Source organism: Anolis sagrei, chromosome 1 (genome assembly GCF_037176765.1).
Source record: "Anolis sagrei isolate rAnoSag1 chromosome 1, rAnoSag1.mat, whole genome shotgun sequence".
In the NCBI taxonomy this organism is placed as follows: Eukaryota; Metazoa; Chordata; class Lepidosauria; order Squamata; family Dactyloidae; genus Anolis; species Anolis sagrei.
The window spans coordinates 222,136,109-222,160,089 of NC_090021.1; the positions used below are offsets into that span (position 1 = coordinate 222,136,109).

Consider the following 23,981-nt stretch of genomic DNA (forward strand, 5'->3'; position numbering starts at 1 on the left):
TCAATCGCTGGGGAGCTGTATTTCCCCTTCCCAGGGTGCTTGTGCCCCACTTGTGCTGGTCAGTGACCGTAATAAAGTTTTGTATTTTATTGTATTGTAAAACAGCCATAGCTCTGTTAGTTTCACTAAAGTACCAATTTCAATTCTGTAAATGGCCATCCCAGCTGTTTTTCACTCCTTGGTGGCAACATTTGCACATTTGTTTTTGTTTTTGGGAAATCTGGTTTACTGTGAATTGCAAACCCAACACTTCTAAATAGGCATGCCTTTAAAAAAAATCAGTCTTAAAAACAAATTATGGTTTATTGACTTCTGAAGTGTGGGTTCTTAAAACTATAGCTTGTTGTAATGCCTTAACCATTAGTTGTGGCTTGTGCCTAGTTTGCTTCACCAGCTGCCCCCTTTGAAGTGAGAGCTGGAGGGAAAATGTCAGGAGATAAACCAGAAATACATTATTATTTTTGTGTCAGGAGCGACTTGAGGAACTACAAGTCGCTTCTGGTGTCAGAGAATTGGCCATCTGCAAGGACATTGCCCAGGGATGCCTGGATGTTTTGATGTTTTATCATCCTTGTTGGAGGCTTTTATCATGCCCCTGCATGGGGAGCTGGAGCTGACAGAGGGAGCTCATCCACGCTCTCCCCAGATTCAAACCTCTGACCTGTTGGTCTTCAGTCCTGCCAGCACAAGAGTTTAAACCGTTATGCCACTGGGGGCTAAATACAAGAGACAAACCATGATTTATTTGGCTGTATGCCACGTAACTCTTGGCTAAACTGCTTAATGCAAACTGGCTTGTCATCTCATGTGGATGTATTTAATGAATCTTTCCCTCCATATAAATAAGTGATCTGGGCTTGTAATTCAGAGGTGGAAAAACAACTGGGGAAAGGAACTAAGGCAGTAGCCACTTCCTCTTTGCCTGTCTCTAAAACTCTCATTATCTGAGGCCGATTTTAGTTTCTTTCTTTCTTTTTTTTTAAACAAAGACAGAAAGGAAATAGACAAAAAATACACATGGCTGGGTACAATGTGCTTTCTAATCAAAAGGTCAACTTGTTTAAAACATTCAACAATAAAAGTAAATTGATTGTGCCCAGTTTTGGTAGCAAGTGCAAGGAAAGTCTGGTGGTCATTATATTGCTTGGCTGTTTAATGGTACAGTCCCTCATCTACATGCTTCTGTGTAACATTAAAATAATGTGATAAAGCACTGCATGCTCTACATAAATGGAAGAGCTACTGAAAATCTGAATATTTTTCCTAGCTCTCTGAGGAAACAGAAGGGTTTGAATGTGACTCGCCTCTGTGGAGGGGAAAACAGGAAGATGTATTGGGCCGGCTTTCATCCATCCATCTGTTCATCTGGCAGGCCTAATGTTGTCTCAGTTGTCTTAAATAATGCTGACCTATAGGATATGAGATGACAAAGGTCATACAACTCATTTTCCCCTTGCTTTCTAACAGTGATGATCATTAAGTTTTCTAAAATGTCATAACCATATACTTAGTGATGACAGTCAAGTGGTATTAACCTGCTAGGCAAAGACTTTGTCAGATGTACAGAAAAATACTTCAAGAGCTTCTTCACACACAGAAGAACTCATCCACGGTATCACTTGTTTTGGGCGACTACACAGCTTAGGGCAAAAGCTGTGCTTCAGAGGCACAGAACAGCCAAATATTTTGCATTGTGAGATGCTGAATTCCCTGGCAAGTGATACAGTTCAACATATGTGTTGTGTATTTTGACTCTGGCCACTATTAAAAGAACAGGGATCTCCTCAGGACAACAAAGTGAGTTGGGAGTACCAGTGCACTAACAGCCACTTGATGAACAAGGAGAAGAAAGGATCAGTGGATGTTGAAGATGTTTCCTTGGTAATCTTTTGCTGTTGTAAAGATGGTAGTTGGACAGCAGTGCCCTTTAACTGATTCTCATGACTCTCTGTCCATTGAGCAAAGGTTCATCTCTACACCTCAGTCCCACCTTCTTCCTCTCATGCTGCAACATGGCTCCCTTTTCTTTCCTGTAATTGTGGACAAATATTGCTTTCCTCCCTCATCTGACCATCTGTGCCTCATTCTGCTTAAAGGCAACTGGTATCTCCAGGCAGTCTTTCTGGTAGTTTTCTGCTTATCTGGCAAGATGTGTTGCCTTTATGGACAATAATTCAAAAGTTTTCCAACCACTATGACTTGTGATCCTGCTGGCTGGAGGTTTCTAGACATGAGCATCCAAAACAGTAACTTTTCTAATCTCTCATTTGGATCAGTGGTAATCATAACAGGCTCCTCACCTAGCATTTGAGACCTTATTGAGCATAGCTCCCCCCCCCCCCCCACTCCCGCTGCATTGTTTTTTGTTGGGAAATTACCTGGTGTCCCTTCTGCATGACAGTGAACAACAATTGCAGGCAACAGCTATCAATTTTTTGCTTATTTGCTTTTTTAAAAAAATATCTGTCACAAACAAGGATCGATCTGGAGCACAAGAAGGCAGTTTAACATTTATGATAAACTCAAAAAGGACATTTGAGTCATCTGTCTAAAGGTTCTCCACAGAAGAAAACAGATTGTTTCTATTTAGTTTCCAAATAAGTAAAATCAAAGCATATCTCACTTTTGGCTCATGAACAACGCTTACCCTTCCCTACGAAACAGAGGAGTCATAGCGTTTTTAATTAAATCACAGGGATAAACTAAAATAATGGGGAGGCTGGAGAGCAAAGGGACTCTTGCAGTAGCTAGATTACTTGTTTAGATGAGTCTCTTTGTCCATTCCAGGTGGTCCTGTTAATCACCAAGTAGAAATTACAGTCAGATTGTTTTGTGGAAGAAGAAATGCTGGACCACTCTAACATCTACCATGTCAGGCTACACAGAGAAGCCATTGAAATCCACAAGCATGTGGACAATTTCAACAGAAAGGAAGAAACTATGAAAATGAACAAAATCTGGCTACCAATATTTAAAAAAGCTCTAAAATCATAACAGTAAATAAAGGCAGGGGAGCTCAGGACAAGAAACAATCAAGGACAGCTAATCACCTCTCAACAAAGGATTCCCCCAGGCCAGGCATGTAGCCGGGGGGGGGGGGCTTGAGGGGCTTCATTCCCCCCCCCCCCGAAATTCTCATGGTGGTCCGCATTAAGGCCTTACTGGTGCATTATTTAAACTGTTATGTTTATTCATATCATGATCTGATCACCATACTCAATATATCCCATATGCATGGGGGTATTGGGGTAACGATACAAAAGGTTTGCTAGGGTAGACCCTCTTTCACTCAGACTCAGCCCCCCCCCCCCCGGAAACAAACTCAGCCCCGCCCCCCGCCCCCCGAATCGAAATCCTGGGTATGGGCCTGCCCCAGGCAGTAAGAAGCCACACTTTGCAAACTGCTAGACCATTAAAGGCTAATCAAGATGGTCAATCGAAACATTCACATCTACCTCCAACAGACAAGAGTTCTTTCACCCACCCTAGACATTCCACAGACATATAAACAACCTCTGAAGATACCTGCCATAGATGCAGGTGAAACATCAGGAGAGAATGCTTCTGGAACATGGCCATACAGCCCAAAAAACTTGCAGCAACCCAGAAGAATGTATGTTTTTTCCTGCCTCCTGACAATGGGAAGGAAAGAAGGTCTATTTCTCAAAGATATTCGGTACTTTTTAATTATTTATGATACTTATTGTCATGCTATTCCCCTCCCCATCTGGAGCCCAAATATGCTACCTTCTAGTATACGGAATGTGTAAATGGACCGAGAGCTTGTTAATTATATTTATACCTTTATGGATTATACTTCCCAGAACATGGCTACTGACCAGGCTGGCCAAGGGGTTCTGGAAATTGTAATCCAAGCATGGTTTTCTTTAGTCTTCAGTAGCAATAATATCTGTCTTCCAAAATGATTATTTAAGATATTTTTGTTATTTTATCTGTATGCAAGGAATGGTCAGGTTGATCCATGTCACTTCAGATATGGGGAAAACACTGATACATAAAAAAGTTCCTTCCACACAGAAAACTAGGCATTGGGAAGAAATAGCCTAAACCTCTCCTCCCTGGTAGAAAGGTTTTAGTGTACAAATAAATAGTTGTTTTTTTGGGGGGGGGGGAGCCATTGGCTAGCAATCTGAAATAATGCATCCCCCATAGGTTTTCTTGTGAAAATGGACATGCGAAACTGAAGAAGTGGTCCAATCTGACTCTGGGGATGTCCCTTCCTCAATAGAGATGCCAGTTTAGCCCCATTGATTGGTATATGTTCACTCTGCCCCTCTTTTGCCAACATGTTCTGACTGAATTGTGTGTTATGATATCACAGACTAGTGTGGGCAAGGCTACTGCATTGCAGTTTAATAAAGTACTTCCTCCAAGAGAAATCTGAGAATATGTGCTGTAGACCCTTAATATTGCATAGACATTTCTGGGGTGCATTCTAGACTTCGTGTTATTAGTAGTGCCAGACAGAATGCTCCTTTACTCTTTATTGTAGTTGTTTTCCCCTGTTACTGGAGTCTGGGCTGTGGGCTTCATAAATCTTAACTATTCATGTATCTTGTCTGTCTGGCAAACCGTTCCTTCTTTTGTGTTAAAGACAGCACTCTAATACATCTAAGCAGCTGAACTCTGCAAAGGAAACTAGTGGGTAGGTTTGTCTCCTGCTTTCTGCCTCCAGGGAACACCTTGATAAAGATCTTCCTTGACCTTGTGACTGGTGAATTTATCTCCACCAATTCATTCTAGAGAATGAGGTTTTTGAGATTTGTCTAACAGGAAAAAAATATTAAAATAGGTGAAACACATTGTTGTATCCCAGCAATGATAAAGGAGCTAGTCACAGACTTTTAAAGTCACATTCTCTGTAGAGATGCCTTTCATTTTTAGAGATGTGAGCAGTTTATTAGCAAGGAAACGTCATCTTTCCATCCTCCTTCCCCAGCTGTTTCTCTCTTCTCTTCTTCAATAAGTGTGAAGAATCTGGTTTTTTAAACACTTTTCTGTTAGATTGGAAAAGATGAGGGATTTACTTGTGTTCCCTTTTGCACATAAGGCCAGCCAGTTAGAGGTTACCTGGCTCTGTTTTGTGAATGAGAAAAGTCTCCTTTGAGCCATGTCCTTATGTAGTGCTGTGATACTACAGCCTTCCAATTGACTGGCAAAAGATGAAATAGTAAATGCTGACTTGGCTAGAGTTCTATAGCATTCCTTGTCTTCTTTCTCCATCTTTTGAATCCAGCTCCTCCCGCTTTTGCATTCAGGGAGAGTGCCACTGCTGCGAGGGTGACAGCAAAATGGAAGATGTGTCCAATAGAAATTGCTTCCCTTTCTATTGCTGCTCTTTTTTATTATTAGTAATTTTCATGCTGGTTGATTTTATAGGTTTCTGAGCCTTTTATTTTCCCTTTCTTGGAGGGTTTTCTGACTACAGAATCTGGTTTTTGATTTTGAAAAGGAGCATAGTAACATTCTACTGTTACAGCCAAAGGTTTATGAATAAAATAACTCCTCTTGCCATACAGAACATTGCAGACATTATTGGTTGTAATGTTTTGTCTATCAGCGCATGAGGCAGTTCAATTGCAAAATTGGTTGGGGGGGGGGGGGTATTTGCCATCATTCCCAGACAGCAACAGCATTGGGTTGGGAGTGGTGGTATTTACACCAGCACGTCTTGGATAGTACCATTTTTTTTAAAAAAAAGACTCCAATAGTCTATGCCAGAACTACAGATATGGCAGCTGTATACATCCCATCCAGTGCTACAACATTTGCAACTAGGAGGCATGCTCATTGTGTGATTCTTGCAGTTTAAAGAATGCAGTCTACCTAAAACTCTGTTTTAAAATGTTATTTTGTAAACAGATACGTTAATACCCACTTGGGTATTTATGGCATTATCATACAATCACAATTATAATCATTTCATATCCACAGGAAATGGAGATGGAATCTTCCATTTGTGTTGTTTCTGACAGGAATTGCCAATATATTCAGGGACAGAAGTTTCTGTCCTGTTGTTTTACTGGATTTTATAGAGAAACTGAGTTTAGAATTATTGATAAAAGCTACAGATTAATGTAATGCAGTTTCTGAATTCATAATGGCATGTTAGAGAAGAAAACCCCAAAATGACATTGAACAAACTATATGCTAGAGTGAATCATACTTTCAAAAATCACATTATATGTTTATATATTCAGTGTGTGTAACTATTACTGTTTTGTAATAAATGACAAGGATTAACGTTGCCCTTCTACCTTCTGCCTTTTATAACATGAAAAATCATTCTTCTATAATAAGATAAGCAAGGGTAAAGTAATCTGGCTCGCTCTTCCACAGGGTAAAGCAATACAGCTGCTTCTAACAGCTGACTTGAGATATAGCGTAAGGGAAGCAAAATGTTGTCTAATTTGTTACTGTTGTTTTTGTATTTATTTGTAGAATTTTCAGGCTAAGATAATTTGACTGGGTTTGAATAATAAGCGACTTGAATTTTGGGGAAAGCTATGTTTGCCACTCTGTCTTGGGCAGCAGAATATTTGAGCTAGTCATAAACCTAGAAATGGGTACAGAATGCTGTATAGTACAACTGCATGTGTACACAGACACACAGTATTTTGCTGTATCATGAAATGACCCGTCTGGATTATTGCTAGGAGGTATCCTATGTTTGCAAGTAACAGCAGTAAACTGAAGAATACAAAGCTTCATAAAATGATTAATTCAATCATTTTCTTCTCCATTTGTGAGCAAATCTAAGCCTTTCCTAAAGGGTTTTATATCCCGAATTTCCTTAAACCTTTCACCATTTCAGTTCTGTCAGTCAATAATGTCATAGCAACAAGAAGTCATTAAGTGGGTCATTGCCTATGGGGAAACCCAGTCCTGATAAATTCTGGGCTCCTTCTTTTGAAATCCTGGACACCTTTTGCTCCACGATCTTTCTGAGAAAATGATAGAGCCTGAAATCACTCAGCTGCCATAAGTAATACTCATAGCCCTAGTTAACAGAGTCATATGAGGGATTTCTTTACATTCAGTCTTTCACTTTCTCACTCCTGAGTCTATATTTCATCCTGGATATTAGGATAGACAGTGTTGCACAGTGGTTTAAGCATTGGATTACAACTCTGAAGACCAGAGGAGGAAGAATTGATTAGTACCTTAAATCAACTATGGATGGCTAGTAGAATCATAGAGTTGGAAGAGACGTCATGGCCATCGAGTCAAACCCCCTGCCAAGAAGCAGGAATATTGTATTCAAAGCACCCCTGACAGATGGCCATCCAGCTTCTGTTTAAAAGCTTCCAAAGAAGGAGCTTCCACCACACCACACTGTGGCAGAGAGTTCCACTGCTGAAGGGCTCTCACAGTCAGGAAGTTCTTCCTAATGTTCAGATGGAATCTCCTTTCTTGTAGTTTGAAGCCATTGTTCCATGTCCTAGTCTCCAGGGCAGCAGAAAACAAGCTTGCTCCCTCCTCCCTGTGACTTCCTCTCACATATTTATACATGGCTATCATGTCTCCTCTCAACCGTCTCTTCTTCAGGCTAAACATACCCAGCTCCTTAAGCCGCACCTCATAGGGCTTGTTCTCCAGAACCTTGATCATTTTAGTCACCCTCCTCTGGACACATTCCAGCTTGTCAATATCTCTCTTCAATTGTGGTGCCCAGAATTTGACACAATATTCCAGGTGTGGTCTAACCAAGGCACAGAGGGACGGCATGACTTCCCTGGATCTAGACACTATACTCCTATTGGTGCAGGCCAAAACCCCATTGGCTTTTTTTGCCACGCATCCCCCATTCTGTATTTTTGCATTTCATATTTTCTGCCTAAATGGAGTATCTTGCACTTGTCACTGTTGAACTTCATTTTGTTAGCTTTGGCCCATCTCTCTAATCTGTCAAGATCATTTTGAATTCTGCTCCTGTCCTCTGGAGTATTGGCTATGTCCTCTGGAGTATTAGCTAACAGATACATTATTGGAGTATTGGCTAGTAGATACATTACTTCCCTGTGAGACTTTGGAGGACCATACCTGCTCCCACAGAACAAAATGTTTTGCCCCCAAATGCTTCTAGGAGGTATGGGGGCATTTTTATAATGCTTTCAATTTTTAAAAAGGCCTAACAGACTAAACTGATTCATGGAGTCCACAAAAAGTTTCAATAAAATGTTCTTTTTTGTGCTCAATTGCTCCAAAATATCTACGAAATAAATAAATAATACTAGGAACATTAGGGTACCTTTTTCAGACTCCTAATTTAGGCTCAAAATAGTTCTTTATAAAAATTGAAAGCATGGTGAAAATGTACCCAAACCTCCTAGAAGGGTGAAAACATTTGGTTTTGCAAGAGCAGGTATGGTCCTCCAAGGTCTCATAGGAAAGCAATGTATCCACTAGATATCCACAGCTGCTCAGCAAAGGGGAATTGGCCTCACACTGTTTCCATGGCAATAGCGTGAGGCTGGCAAAGGGCCTAGTCCTTCATCTTACACAAGTTCAGACATTACAGGCAGTTGCCTATAACTTTCTCTCAGCCTAGACCTTCTTCTCACCCTTCCGAATTTTGGAAATTTATCCTTTCATACTGCAGATCTGATTGGTGGCATGGCACAGTGAAGGCCACAATGAACTCTTTTCATCTGTCATTATTTTGTTTCTTGATCAAAAGCAATTGGGTGAAAGATTTGTCTAAAAAAATGGTGTAGTTCCTCCTGCAGTCAAACATATAATCCACTGAAAAATGTTTTTCAGTATTTAAGAAAGAGGTAACAGGAACCGAGAAAGCTACAAACATCTGTCTATATACTCTCTAGTTTGATCCTAAAGCAGGTAATAATAAGAATCTCAAGTGATACGGCTTTTCAGTCTGGATATCTGTCAGTGACCTGTCTCATAGGATAATAGTGGTTAGATGTACTTCAGAGGGTCTTGATATATAAATAGAACAAGCCATGTAAGCCCAGCTGACCCTACCTTTGGCCCTGTGCATGATAAAAGGCTTCTCTCTTGTCACAGATGCAGAGAGCTTAAGTGGACTCAATTTCTGGGACAGTTGGCATTCTGTCATCAATGCTGCTGGCAAGGGGCTCTGATCTACAGCACGTATCTGAGATAAACCGCTTAAAGGAAAGGAACTGTGCCATTGAATATAAGAATGCTGATGAATTCTGTAATTTAGCGAATAAAAGAAGCATCCTGATTGACAACACAACCCTGTATGTTTCTGTCTGCACATAATTAAGACCCATTGAGTTCAGAGAGTCTTCCTCATAGGTAAGCATGACTGATGAGAATCAGGTTTCATGATCGCATTAGGATATCCATTTTTCCCTTTCAGCAAACCGGTTGTCAGAAATTCCTGGGGTGCTAGCAAATTCTCTCCCCAAGGAGGCCCCTAAGGGCTAAACTGTGGGGTTAAATGTGCAGTTTCAAACTGGAACCTAAATACAGTAACAAAATGAAATCTGATCTTGGGAACTAAACAAGGGCAGCTCATGTTAGAACTTGGAAGGGAGACTGTCAACAAATATTAGGTGCTGTAAGTTATATTTCAGAGGAAGGAACTGAAAAAACTACCTCTTAGTCTTTCTTGCCTTTAAAATCCAATGAAATTCATGACGTCACCACAAGTCAACCACAAATTAAATTGCTGGTTGAATGTTATGTTTTCCTTTGGTGCTGGAAAGGCAAGCCATTTTAGAGAATGTGTTCCATGTCTGAGGTACCATTCCTGAGAACATTCCTTTCCAGCATAGCTCAGCTTAAAAAAAATCTAAAGAAGAAACTCTTGAAGTGCAGAGAGGATGAGATGACTGTTTCAGCAATTTGGGCCTGTGGTGTCATTCAGAAGCTTTACCTTGGTTTATCAAACCCATAATTAAATGGCTTCCTCTCAACACGTTTGAGGTCCTCACCTATGCTGTCACTGCAGCCTCCTTCAACCAGTCTTCTTCCCTTTGATATTTTCCTTTTCCTTCAGCAATCATTTCCTGGAGGAGAAAATACCAAAGTGAAGAAGACTGGCGGTAGGAGGTTGCAGTAACATCAGAGAACAGGTGCCCAGAGTCTGCACAGATTAAACCGAATTGCAGGGTATGATCATCAAGTGCTCCCCAAAGTGGGCAGATTTATTACATACTGAGTGAGAGCTGGGTTAAGGAGCTGTTTCTTAGTTAATGGTCACTATATGTTGCTGACATGCCTATTAGTTTCTTTTCTCAATGAAGTGTTTCATTACATGGAATGCATTTTATTATGATCAATAGTTTTCATGGTGATTTGGTTATGAAATCATCTCTTGATTCTGTAATTCCTAGAGGAAATAATAGTGAGTGAATGGGTTGCTGCTGACACCTAGGACTTCCATCATTTGACCACAATTGACAGTGCTGTGCATTATTAGAAAACCCATTATTCTTACTTGGGAGCCTCCACCACACTCCGGGGCAGAGAGTTCCACTGCTGAATGGCTCTCACAGTCAGGAAGTTCTTCCTCATGTTCAGATGGAATCTCCTTTCTTGTAGTTTGAAGCCATTGTTCCGCATTCTAGTCTCCAAGGAAGCAGAAAACAAGCTTGCTCCCTCCTGCCTGTGGCTTCCTCTCACATATTTATACATGGCTATCATATCTCCTCTCAGCCTTCTCTTCTTCAGGCTAAACATGCCCAGCTCCTTAAGCCTCTCCTCATAGGGCTTGTTCTCCAGACCCTTGATCATTTTAGTCGCCCTCCTCTGGACACATTCCAGCTTGAATTGTGGTACCCAGAATTGGACACAATATTCCAGGTGTGGTCTAACCAAAGCAGAATAGAGGGGTAGCATTGCTTCCCTGGACCTAGACACTATGCTCCTATTGATGCAAGCCAAAATCCCATTGGCTTTTTTTGCCGCCACATCACATTGTTGGCTCATGTTTAACTTGTTGTCCACGAGGACTCCAAGATCTTTTTCACACATACTGCTCTCAAGCCAGGCGTCCCCCATTCTGTATCTTTGCATTTCATCTTTTTCTGCCTAAGTGGAGTATGTTGCATTTGTACCTGTTGAACTTCATTTTGTTAGTTTTGGCTCATCTCTCTAATCTGTCAAGATTGTTTTGAATCCTGCTCCTGTCCTCTTTGAAGAAACAAGAGTTGCCCTACTTTACGATTAGAGAGAACTCATCATCAGAATGTTTTAGCTATCTTACATGTTTTAACTGTGGCAGACAAGGTAACAGTACTGCTAAATTAATGTCTGAAAAATCAAATGGATTTTATGCTGATTCAGATGTTACAGTTTGCTTATGGGAGTGCCCTATATTTCTCCTGTAGGGTGAAACTTATCATTTGATTAAGCGGACTGGAGTCCATGAAAACATATGCTAGATATTTATTTTTCTCAGTTTCAAAGAAGTTACAGGATTCCCTTCTACATTACTATCATTTGTAGGCCAGATTGAATTTAAAGCAAGCACTCTAGGAGAGAGCTGTATCATTTGTAAGCCAGGTTCAAATTAAAGTACAGTTATAGAGTTTAAACAGTTTGGACCAGGCTATTTTAAGGCCTTCCTTCCTACATCCATTGGGGTCTTTTTGAGCCCACTACTGAGACTATATATACACTGTAGAATTAATATGTATGTACACTTTAACTGACATGGTTCAACGCTGTGGAATTGTGGGGACAACTTTAAATGTGTTACAAACCAGGGATAGAGCTAATGTTTAATGAACTACTAGTGGAGTTTAGAGGTGAATTTCCAATTTAGCATTACATGCAAAATGAACTAGAAGAATATGGCATGAAAGTTTGATGGTGCTATGATGCTAAGACATATCATTTGAAAGAAGACATTTTTGCATTATATTATGGGAAGCCCTGCTTGATTATAGTGTGGCAACCATATCCACAGTGGATAAAATATAGTAGAAGGTAGTTTTTTTTTCACAGTCCCATTAATATGTCAGCACTATTCTAGAGAATAAGTCATTCCCCTCCCCATTGAGAGGGTAGCGTATAAGAAAAGCAACAGACAGTGTACCACGGATGGGAAACTGCACCATCAGAATGACATGTTTTGTTTATCTTTAGAGTTTTGTTTTTTTTGTCGTGTCAGGAGTGACTGCAAGTTGCTCCTGGTGTGAATTGGCCGTCTGCAAGGACGTTGCCCAGGGGACGCCTGGATGATTTGATGTTTTTATCATCCTTGTGGGAGGCTTCTCTCATGTCCCCGCATGAGAAGCTGGAGCTGATAGAGGGAGCTCATCCACCTCTCCCCGGATTTGAACCTGCAACCTGTCGGTCTTCAGTCCTGCCGGCACAGGGGTTTAACCCACAAAGAAGGACCCTGCATTGGGTGACATTGTCTTTACTGATGATTAAGAAGCAATATCATTAGTGCTAGTTCTTTCTGCAGAGAATTTAAAACAGCTGTTTTCCTTCAGGGTTTACATTTTGATTTCATAATTTGGTGGAGTTCACAATGTTATTATTATTTCAGCTGGAAATAATTGTGGAGATATTTTTAGGATACAGAAATCAAGTTGGTTATATTTTTTTCCTATAAAGAGAGTCTGATAATGATTCATATTCTGCTTCAAGTGAACACGTCTTCTGGCCATGAATGTTGAATACCCCTCATTTCCACTCACATGCACATTGGAGAATGGGTCTGAAAATATTGCAGAAACCATTTGATGCAAGTTTTAAAAATCTAAATGCAAAAACTTTAAAATTGCATTTCAGATTATTGTTGTCATACTGTTCCATGCATATTTGATTATATTATTATTCAAATCAGTGCGATGATTGGTAGTTGTGTTCAACCCAGGAAATAGTGCATTTGAACATTTGCTTCATTGTGTGTAACATCTGGTCTCATTGTCAGATGTGTTAAAATGTGTGCCCTCTGAGGAAGATCACAGAATGGAAATCACTTGTTAGTTCGTTTGGTAAGTTATGGACACCTTGGGTTTTTTTTCTACCAGCATGGCTTAAATGGGTATTAAACCTTTTCTATGATTGATTGATTAATTTTAGAATGTTAGGTGTTTTTTCCTTTGATAGGTAGGCCTCGGGAGGAGGATTAGATTTGGTTGGAAGACATTACATGGCTCAATTGCTAGGCAGCAGCAGAATAACTGGGAAATAATAGAATAAATGATTGGAAATAAATTAAACAAAGTAAGGAATGAAAAAAGGAGTCATGTGATGGAGTAGAGGACAGATTGATTTGTTCAAGTGTGAAGTAGTCTACACCCTAAAAACATGTCATTCCCCCCAACCTCTTAGACCAGGGGTCCTCAAACATTTTAAGTGGAGGACTGGTTCACAGTTCCTCAGACTGCTGGGTGGGCTAGAGGATAGTTTGTAAAAACATGAACGAATTCCTATGCACACTGCACATATCTTTTTTGTAGTCCGAAAAATTGAAAGAGCAATACAATATTTAAAATAAAGAACAATTTTAAATAACAATAAACCTACCAGTATTTCAATGGGAAGTGTGGACCTGCTTTTGGCTGATGTGTAGGCAAGTTGATTAGGATCATTGTTGTTGTATGCCTTCAAATCATGTCAGACCTAGATTAACCCTAAGTCTATAAAGTTTAGGTCAGATGGTGGGTAAATGACCCTGGAGGGCCTTAGTTTAGGGACCTTCTTTTTAGACTGTATGTATGCTCTTGTGTCTCTTTGTTGTAACTTTCATTCTCCTCTATTTTATTGTTTCCTTTTCTATACTATTCCATACATTGTATAATATTGTATCACCTTCACATCCAGCTTCTCCCTCTCTTGGCTTATCCTCTACTCTTTCTTTTGCCATACTACACTTAATGATGATAATAATAATAATAATCATCATCATCATCCTTATACCCCGCCACCATCTCCCCAATGGAGACTCAGGGTGGCTTACATGAGGCCAAGCCCAAACAACAAATTACAGCAGAATAAAACCGAAAACGCAAACAATTAACAACAACATAATAATTCCATAAACATTAAGCTTTCTCACAAGGGGGGGGGGGACTTTCCACCTACCTGTGATTAGGTGATTCATACTTCAAATTGAAAAGGGCATAGCTATTAATTTAGAGTCAAATAATTCATTTAGTGAAACTTAGGTATGTCTCAGTTCTACTTAAAAGGAAATCCTGTTAAACCCCTTTATAATCAATCACTGTGTTTATTATTGTTCTCATAATATTGGACACTTTGATAAGTGTCCAATAACTGAAGATTTACCATAACTGTGAAGATTTTCTCACTTGTGACATTTCCTTCTCTCTCTTGGTTTTTTCTCTCTGCGACCCCACCCACTATGCTTTTAACCTACCACACACACACACACACACACCCTCCAATGAACCACACACTTCAATGAGATTGGTAAGGCTGGAGCCTGGGGCCAAGAGTGCAGGCTTTCCTACCTTCTCAGGAGTAAACCCCATTGATTTAAATGAACAGAACACATGCTCTACTGCTGATCTTTACATATTAAACTTCTTGAATTTAATTGGGGAGGTAGAGAGCATGCAGTGACAGAGTCGTGTGGAAAAAATTTCTGCACATGCACTAGATACATTAATAACATCTCTGATTCAGTTACCTATCTTTGTAATCAGTCCCTTATAGCTGTACTGGCTGTGGATCAATGTCCTGTAGCTGAAATTAATACAACGTTCTTTACTCACCTTTAACATCACTCTTTATTAAACTTTAATAATCTAGATCTTTAAAGGGAAGGTAAACAGATTACATGTTGGGAGAGGTAAGAAAAAACAGGTAAGGATCAGTGCTGAAATGTAATTGAATAGATTGTTAGGTGAGATCCCATAATTTAGGACAGCCTTTCCCAATCCAATAATTTAAAGTGTTGGTTTTCAAAGTGGTTCCCTTGGGGCTCCACAAAGCATAATGAGGGGCTTCATGGTTCTCTCCTCTCCTCCAAGCTTTCCCTCCTCTTTACTGCTCTTCCCCCTCCACCTGCCTCCCTTGCTGCCAAAAGCCTTTTCTCCTCACCTCCCTCACACCCAAGAGCCTTCTCCCCCCCTCCCTTGCCACCCAGATCCTTTCCCCCTCGCTTCCAAAACCCTATTTCCCTCCCACCACTCATGAGTTTCTTTGATTCTGTTTTTCTCACATGACAGAAGGGGGTTGTACTAGATGCCCCCTAGGGATGTCCTATTACTGATATTATTAGAAAGACTGGGTGGTCGTCTGTTGAGGGTGCTTTGATTGTACTTTTCCTGCATTTTAGGAGGGGGTTGAACTGGATGGGCCTTAGGTTCTTCCAGTGAAATACTGTTAAGTTTATGTTGGTTAAAATTATTCTTCATGTTAAATATTGTGTGTGTATATATATATATATATATATATATATAGAGAGAGAGAGAGAGAGAGAGAGAGAGAGTGAGAGTCAGCTGATATTTGAGAATCTCTGGTTTAAAGACATGCTGAAATTTCACCATAGTAGGCAACAATCATAATATAATATATATTTTTGGCGGGGAGGGGGGCGGATTCCAGTTTAAGGGGAAGAAAAGTTTTATAATGAAGGGGGGAAAGACTTTTGAAGATAGCAGTAAAGGTTGTAACAACCTTTGTGCCATTCTTGTAAATCCCCTGTCTATTTTGAAAAGCATATTTTGTATAATGAGTTAAGTCATGATAACTTACCATAAAAATGTCAATTAGACTTTCTGCTAATTAATTAATTTCCCAATGTTTCATGGTTATTGAATAATGTTCAAACCAAGCATTCCGAGCTTTGTGATAGCTAGATAGATGGAATAGATAGATATACATGCATGTGCGCACACACAATCATTTCTCCATAAAATGGGGGACCCCCTGCTGGATCTTCTAAGTGATGCTGTCCTCCTTCCAATTTACTGCTGAGAGTTGAGAAGACTCAATTGTGGGTATTAAGGGAGACAGGCAATGATGCTGATTTTCTGTCTGCACTCCCTGCCAATGCTAAAAGCAGAACTGGTCCCCCTTGGCCTCTGCTCCTTATATGATGTTCCCTAGAGTCCCATTTTGACATTATGTCATAAGTCACTGGTGCTTTGTTCTCTGTTAATTGGGAGCTATTATTCCAGGAAGTAGACGAGGGAAGGAGAATGGGGGTAATGTGCTGTAGTACTGCCTTCCCCTTCCTTCCCCCTGCCTGGGTCCCTTGGGCTTGCACCACTTTAGCAAAGGCTTAAGAATCAAATGCATGCGTTGTGGGGAGGCACTCAGTTAGGGGTGTCAGCTCAACTGGAAAAAAACCCCAGTAAAGCTGCTTTCTGCAGGACTGGGAAAATAGCCTGTACCCCATCAGTCTCCAGAGCAAGATCTCTCCAGGATCAAATACCACAGAAGCTAATTCCTATCTATCCAACACAGGATGAGTGCAAAACCTGCCCCCTATGTGTTGGTGGTAAGGAGGAGGAAGGGGATTTTATAATGTGTTACCATGCCACTTTTATCAGTAAGCCCCTGACAACCCAGCATAAACCAGGCCTGTCTTCAGTTTGCTTCTCATAGTTATTTTTCCAATGCATAATAGGATATATAGTCCCTTTTCCTTTTTGTTTATCTGCTTTTTCCTGTTGCATTGTCCTGTCCTCTCTCCACCCCTCCCCCCCCCCCCCCCCCCCCACACACACACAACTCCAGTTCTTCTAAAGCAGGGTCAGACAAGCAGGCTTGGGAGGAAATAATTTATTCCAGTAAAGCTTAATCCTCTAAATATGTCGGATTCTTTAGAGCTGGGGTGGGGGAAGTGGGAAGAGAGTAATTCTAAATAGGAATGGAGATTACCAGCAGCTTTTTAAGATAATGCAGTATCATTGTGATGGAAGTTAGACCTGTTTCAGTGTGTGTGTGACTCTATGTTATCCTGCATCCACTTGTGGTAGAAAGGTTTGGGTGGATAGCAGCAGTTGTGTACCTTGGAAAGTGTCTGCCAACGTACCATGTGTTTTTTTCATCCCAGAGCATGGAGAGCTGGCATATTTTGCATAAACAACTTTTCCCCACAGCAGCTATGTTGGTGATATAGTCGGAAACTCCAATCTATGCTTTCAAGTCCCTAGTGACCAGTCTCTGTTTATAGTACCAGTTCAGTTCTCCAGTTTTCCTCTTGTAAATTAAACCTATCCTGTATAAAATGTGTGCACACAAGAAAGAACTTGGCTAGCATCCAGGGTTTATTTTTCATCTGTGCTTTGGTAGTATCATCATAATCGTATTTATTTATTTAGTGCCATCAATTGCACATGGTGCTTTAAAATAAAAACAAGCAAAACCAATGTTTCCTGCTAGAGATGTATAATTTTAAGTATGTGTCTGTACACACAGGTGAAAGGTGCAATAACAAATCACAAAACTAAACAATACAGCTTCAAAATAAGTCATCCAGATAAAGTGCAAATTGGGGAAGAACCACAAGATAATACAAAGCAGACTGACAATACATGCAATCAAAATATGTAAGACCACAAAAGATTAAACTAAATATGAAAGCATGTTCAAAGAAGACAAGCTTTGTAAGATCTGAGGAGGTGAGATCTAAAAAGGCCCATATCACTACAGTAAATTACGGCCCCTTAGTTATAATATTGGACTATTTTTACGGTGATGTTCCCTATGCCTCTTTTGATTGATATTTAATGGTTTCCTATTGGGTTGGGGATGTATGGATGCTGCTTAAGATAGCCTTAGATCCATGCCTATGGAATAAAGCTGTTTGCAGGGATTGCATTCATTGAAAGAATAACTACTCTATTTGTTCATATGATAAAAATGTCACAGGACCATAAGGAGCTGCCTTATACAGAGTCAGACCAAATAAACTATTTCATGTACCTTATTTATTTTTAAGTTACAGACAGATCAACTGATATTTTGAGAGCAGAGCCTAAACTTAGTACATTTTGGGACCGTATGGTTTCCGAAGAAAGTTTTAGCCCAGTAATAACTTTGCCATGCTCTCTTCCAGAACTTTCCAAGACTTTTATTTTTCCCAGTGTAAGAGATTAAATATACCATATATGACACGATAATATGTGAACTAACTGAAAAATTGAAGGTGCTTCATTTTGTACATTTTTTCCTTCTCCTCTTTTATTGTTATTTTTTTCATTGTTGCACCAAGGTGAGCCATCTCTGTTTCCCTGCTAAATGTTTCCTCTCACACTGCTTTTATTCTCTCTCTCTCTCTCTCCCCTGCCAGATCACGTAGTAACCTTTGATCACACAAGAAATGCTTCTTTGCCATTATATGCAATTTTCCCTGGAAGAGAGCAGCAGAGGACAAATAATTAAATCATGAAAAACATCAAGTATCTGAAAATAAACCTCCTTGCCTGCATGAGGACCAGGTGAGATGCTGGGCGGATAAAAGAAATTACACCAATCCCTTATTCATCTGTATTGGAACTATCTATGTTATGATTTTTGTTAGCGCACAGCAATGGCCTCTCTTTTGGGAAACATGTTGAATCAGCATACAAAGAGAGGCAAGCACTACCCATACACCCACCAGTCTCCAGCTTTGTCAATCTATTCATTGATTAGTAACAAGTCTGACTTGGAGAGATACCACTTCATAACGACTAGAAGCTTTCCATGCAATTTGAAATCCTAAACAGTCAAGGTTCACAGTTGCTTGAAGAAGACCAATATGTAGGAGAAACTGTCCTGTTAAAGCTCATGCAGACAAGGAGAGTGATGGAACTGGAGAGGAGTGTGACGAAGACATTCCTCTTGCTTCCATATTGATGCAAATAAGCAAATTCCAATTAATGTGATTATTACATAATTTCTTAAAGTACATTTTCATACTAAGATACATAGACTCTTACACAAAATTACTGAGCATCAGAAGGAGCCTTTGTGCTGTTGTGGTTGCATCACTAAACCTGAGACAAGTTGTGGACCAAACACTCAGGTCCCTATTTATATTTATTTATTTCCATTTATGTCCTGTTTTCCTCCATCCAAAGCACAGAATTTAAAATGAAAGTTTAGCTTTAAATGGTATGATTACTAAAGTTTAAATTGCACATTAGTTCTACTAAAAAGATAATTTTAAAATACATTTTGAGCATAATTTCTTCCTCCCAAATGAGCCACAACAAATCTTGGTTTCAAGGTGGTTTACATTCTGCGTTTGTTTGGAATCAATAAATCAGAAATACATTGGTTATTGTTAAGTGGGAACCTAACTGTTGTGTCTCTTAGCTTAGCCCTTCCTCACCTAATGACTCCTTGGAAAAGGCAGTGATCCTAATGGTAGTTTAAGATCTCTTGTGCAGACATACCTTAAGTGGCAGTGTCTCTTATACCATCCATTACTGTTTTTGAATTCATCATGTAAGTCATCATGCTCATACGTCTTTGTTTATATAGGGAATAAAAGCACTAGGTCACACTGAGTTGTCAAAAGAAAGTTCCTGGATTCTGAAAGAAAGCTATTTCCGCTTAGTCTTTGTCAGGCTTTCATTTATGTTATTCTGAATGCTGTCTTTACAAGTCATTACATTGTCTCATTAGACTTTGGGCATAGACGAGATGATAGCAAGTATGTTTTTTCAAGTACGAGGCTTACCAAACAGTGGTGATGAGTGGAAGTTCATCTTTGCTTACTCTACTGCTGTGATTACTGGCTTTTCGCCCCATTTATGTTCATCTCTGAGTGGTGTGTGTCTTCTGTAAGTTCCCTTTTCTTCTTTGCATTCTCAGGTTTCTTCTCTGCATGTAAGCCCACACTGATGACTCTGGAGATGTGCCTGCTCTTTAATGTGAGTACCCAGAGAGCAGAGCCCTGCTGTTTGTGGTGAGGACTTCGAAACACCATCTGAGCAGTCTGGCAACTCCTTCATCCTTTTGCCCTCTCCCTTCTAAAAACATCAGTCTGTTAGATCATCCGTGTCAATTTGCTATGACATACATCAACGCTGATGAGAGGCAGGAGCACTGTCGGGTAATTTTGAGCTGCCAGAATAATCAGCTGTATGCACAACATGGCTTAAAGAATTTCTCGATTAACGGCATGCATCCAGCAAAGAACTTGGACTCTGGTATTTTTACTGGTGACTTTAATCCTGTAAGAAAGACAGACAGCAACTCAGGGACACATCTGTATCGGAGTATGGAGAACCTGCACTGGGCTACAGTGGCTGACTCCCATGGCCATCCCCGTTGTGGGAGTGTTGACAGTGAACTTGTTTTCCATTACAGAGGCACAACACATTGGTCCAAGTATTCCATGGAGGGCTCCCCATCCCCCAGCTCACCTGAATGCTGCCGACACTTTCCCCTTCTCTCAGAGCGGATGCCATCTGCATCGCGAGACATAGCCCTTCCTCCTTGTGCCAAAGTGCCTCCATGGCTTTTCTCCTCAATAGATGGGGATGCCAAGAAAACCTTGAAAGAAAAACTTAGAACTCACAGCACTAAAGTAGCAGAGGGTTGCAAGCCTGTCAGACCACAAGCTTCATTGAATGATCTGGTGGCAAGGGAATGCTCTGAATGTCGAGCGTGCAAGCAGTATAAGAACGGTTGTTCAGTGAATTGTTGCACCATATTTGTGCAGCACGCTAGCCTTCATGAACCATGGATGGCTCTGGGGCAGCAACGCCCTTGTTTTTCTCGCAGGTTAACTAGTCCAGAGGACATCAAACAGGAAGCTCAGAGAAAGTTGCAGATCAGAAGACAGAACAGCTCACCCAATTTGACCCTCCACTGTGCCAGTGATGATCAGGATATGGTCAAATCCCAAACTACAGGATCTTTAAAAGGCTGTATGGGAGAAGTGGATACAAATAAGTCTTTGACACTGAACAGAAAAGGAGACTGCAAAGAAAGGCTTTACATTCCAACTTTTGAAGAATTTAAGAGGATGAGAATCAAGGAGACATGTTTTCTCCATGGGAGCAGTGAGACAGCAAAAGACAAGAAGAAGCTGGCTCCAGAGTTAGAAGAAAAAGGAAATAAAAACCTTTATTCAGGTGCTGAGCAGGATCTTGCCAAAGAATCTGTTTCAGCACTGGATGATTATGATGAAGTGTTTCATGAAAATGCCCAGAGTGTTTCTGATCTTATCGGCTATCAAGACACTTCATCCACATGGGACAGGAGTCTCTGCCTGATGAATACACAAATGGCTAAGGACAGGAATGATGAAGTGGCATCTTCAGATACAACCTCAGTCCCTATTTGTTCTAGTCCAGTTCCAAGACCACTTCTACAATCTTCTGCTGTTTCAAGGGAGGTGAAAGCTCTGGATGGAGTGGAGAAGCAAGGATTGGATGAAAGACAATTCACCAATGTCCTTCAACATGCTGGACAGTCCCTTGCACCTGAAACCCAGTCTTCTTGCTGCCCAATGCTATTAGAAGTGACAGATATATCCAGCTATGGAGCTAAGCTACAGAAAATGAAGGATGAATTTATAGGTTCTGCATTGGACCTCATTAAAAAGAGGTAACTAGTTCTCTTAGAGTTCCTGAGAGCAATTTGAGTTGAAAGATACTTACCTTAGAAATTCAGCTGGCAAGTTCTAAAGCTTCCTCTCTGAATTAATATTTTGCTTTCAGTAGCATAGAAATTCTTGTTTGCAGTAGTTCTCCTTATCAACAACCATGAAGAGTTTCTTTCTCTGAGGTATGGTTGTAGTCAGGGACACAATGTTTCAGGCAGATTAATTAATGCATGATGGGGATGCATTTTTCCCCTTTGGGAGAATTGACTGGTTATGCTTGCTTATTTTGTTGAGTCAATAGTAATAGGTTTGTGAGAGTATTTTTTCCCATGAAGACTCAAGGGAAACAATTATAAACTATGTTTTGATGTTTTGATGTTTTCTTTAAATATTGCAAAGATTTACTTCAGTTTGTCCAGAAAACATGACAAGCTTAAGTCAATTGAAAATAAAACTGAAAACTTTCATTTCTCATAGCTGTAATAGTGAGGATATGCATGCTGTGAGGAAGCTATGTTCATGATAGAAACCCTTAAGCTATGGTTTAGCATTATGTTTGAACTTGTCCCTTTGTCATTCTTGTTCTTATAGTACATTGTCTCACAGTTAGATTACACACCCCAACAAAAAAAAAACTTGCATTGACTAGACCACATCAGCTTTAGTTTCTTGAATATGGTTGTCATGATTTCTTATGAGCTTGCAAATGGCAACTGGTAGATGACATATGCTCTGTATCATGAAAAATTAGAGTTGATATGGGAAAATGGTAACATTTATGGAATTAGCGGGTCAAATATACCCAGAAACAGATCTAACATTTGAGACAACAAAATGTGTATTTTCATAGGCAAGCTTAATTTCTGGTTTAAGGCAATGAGCTCTGGGAAATGATGTCTAGGATACTGTCAGCTACAATCCCTGGCTACTGCCAATGATCTCTGAGACAGTTCTTCAATTGAGGGGATACAGAACCTTATATCATAGTATTTCACAGCCTTTGAATACTCAAAATATCAAACAGTCAGGACCAGTGTTTCCAGAATGGTGAGTTTAGTGGTTCTCAGTAAGTGTGAAAATGTTTTTTGGTTTCCATACCATGTGTTTGGGGCAATTTATAGGTAGATATTAAGAGTGCAGTTGTGTATATTATTTATAAATACTCTTTTTGCATTCACTCAGTCACTCATGATTCTGGAGTTTTGAGGTCATGTGCAGCTTTGTTGTCACTAGAATGAGAGAGAAAATATTTGCAGTATTTAATGTTAGGTTTTAATAAGGACAGTAGGATTGGGAACCTTGGGGCTGGCTTCTGCAACATGTGGCAGAGAGGCTGTTTCAGAATGTGTCCATGTGCCAATAACCAAGTGTCTGTGTGCCATGTCTTCCTGTGTTGATTGCCTTTTGTGGCCTGGTTTGACCTGGTGCTATTGATCCATGTGCTATTTTCCAATGGCAAGGGGAAAACTAGTGGGGAATTACTTTGTGCATGACAGTAGCTCTCCACACAGGACAGCACAAGGTTGACACAAAATATTATCCTGTCAGATAGGAATGGTAAAATGATGCCCCTTCCCAGGTTAGATTGCATAGCACCCACAGCTCCAGAACCTGATTTCCACTCTATCCACTTCCTAAACATCTGACACCTGATGGAGCTGCCTCTCTCAGCTTAATGGCAGGGCCAGCACTGAAGCAGCATTCAGGACAGGATTTATTTATTCACTCATGTGAAAAATGGGCTTCAAAGAGTGGCCTTTCTGGGTTATTATTTTTGATTATAACACTTTAAGATTTCTGCTGAAATTCTTCACAGTTAGAATGGCACACAGCAGTCCCGTCTCTTATTTTTTAATTTCCTGCCTCATAATCCACAGTTGCTTGCTCAGCTCATTATAAAAGCAGATTAATGTTTTAATTCTGAGCCCCCGAGATGTCATGTTTATCATCATGGAAAAATCTAAATCCTCACATAAATTGCATAATGTTTTTGGCTGAAGCAAAATGCAATGCTGAAAGGGGATACTGATTTATTATGTCATAATATAAATTGTGTTTACCAGGCTATCTAAACCAGCCATTCCTCAACCCGGTGCACCCAAAATGTGTAGTTCTCCAATTTCCATTATCCCCAACCAGTGCAAGAGTGGGCTGTTGTGATCAGAGAGGCTGTTTCAGAATCTAGTTCATTTGGAAACTGATTGACTGGGAAGGCCAGTTTTAACATTCTGAGTTCAATGGCAAGAATCAGATAAGAGTGAAATATGGGATGTTACTAAATATATCTCAGTAAATGAAATCAGAGTTTACAGTGTACAAGGAAAAGCAGTTCAGCATTTTAGAGTGATGGAGAGGTTGTGAAGGAAAGAAGAATCCCAGGTGAGAGATTCTTTAGGGTCATGCATGTAAAAACACAATAGATTACTGACTAAAATGCATTTTTGTCAAAATCAAAATATTAACTAGTTCCAAGGATTATAGGGAAGAT

The 23,981-nt window shown here is 40.1% G+C and overlaps 1 protein-coding gene across 4 annotated transcripts in view; it reads left to right on the top strand.

Moving 5' to 3' along the window:
* The window catches only part of LOC132774421 (intersectin-2-like), a 108,185-nt gene that overhangs the window by 55,568 nt on the left and 28,636 nt on the right, over nucleotides 1-23,981 (top strand). For 3 of the 4 annotated variants that reach the window (XM_060774524.2, XM_060774541.2, XM_060774533.2), the window contains exons 2-3: nucleotides 18,242-18,389; nucleotides 19,753-21,495. In XM_060774524.2, coding sequence (XP_060630507.2) covers nucleotides 19,952-21,495 — 1,544 coding nt within the window. In that variant the 5' untranslated portion in view covers nucleotides 18,242-18,389; nucleotides 19,753-19,951. The remainder of the gene's footprint in view (nucleotides 1-18,241; nucleotides 18,390-19,752; nucleotides 21,496-23,981) is intronic. The other variant, XM_060774550.2, reaches the window with a different exon arrangement.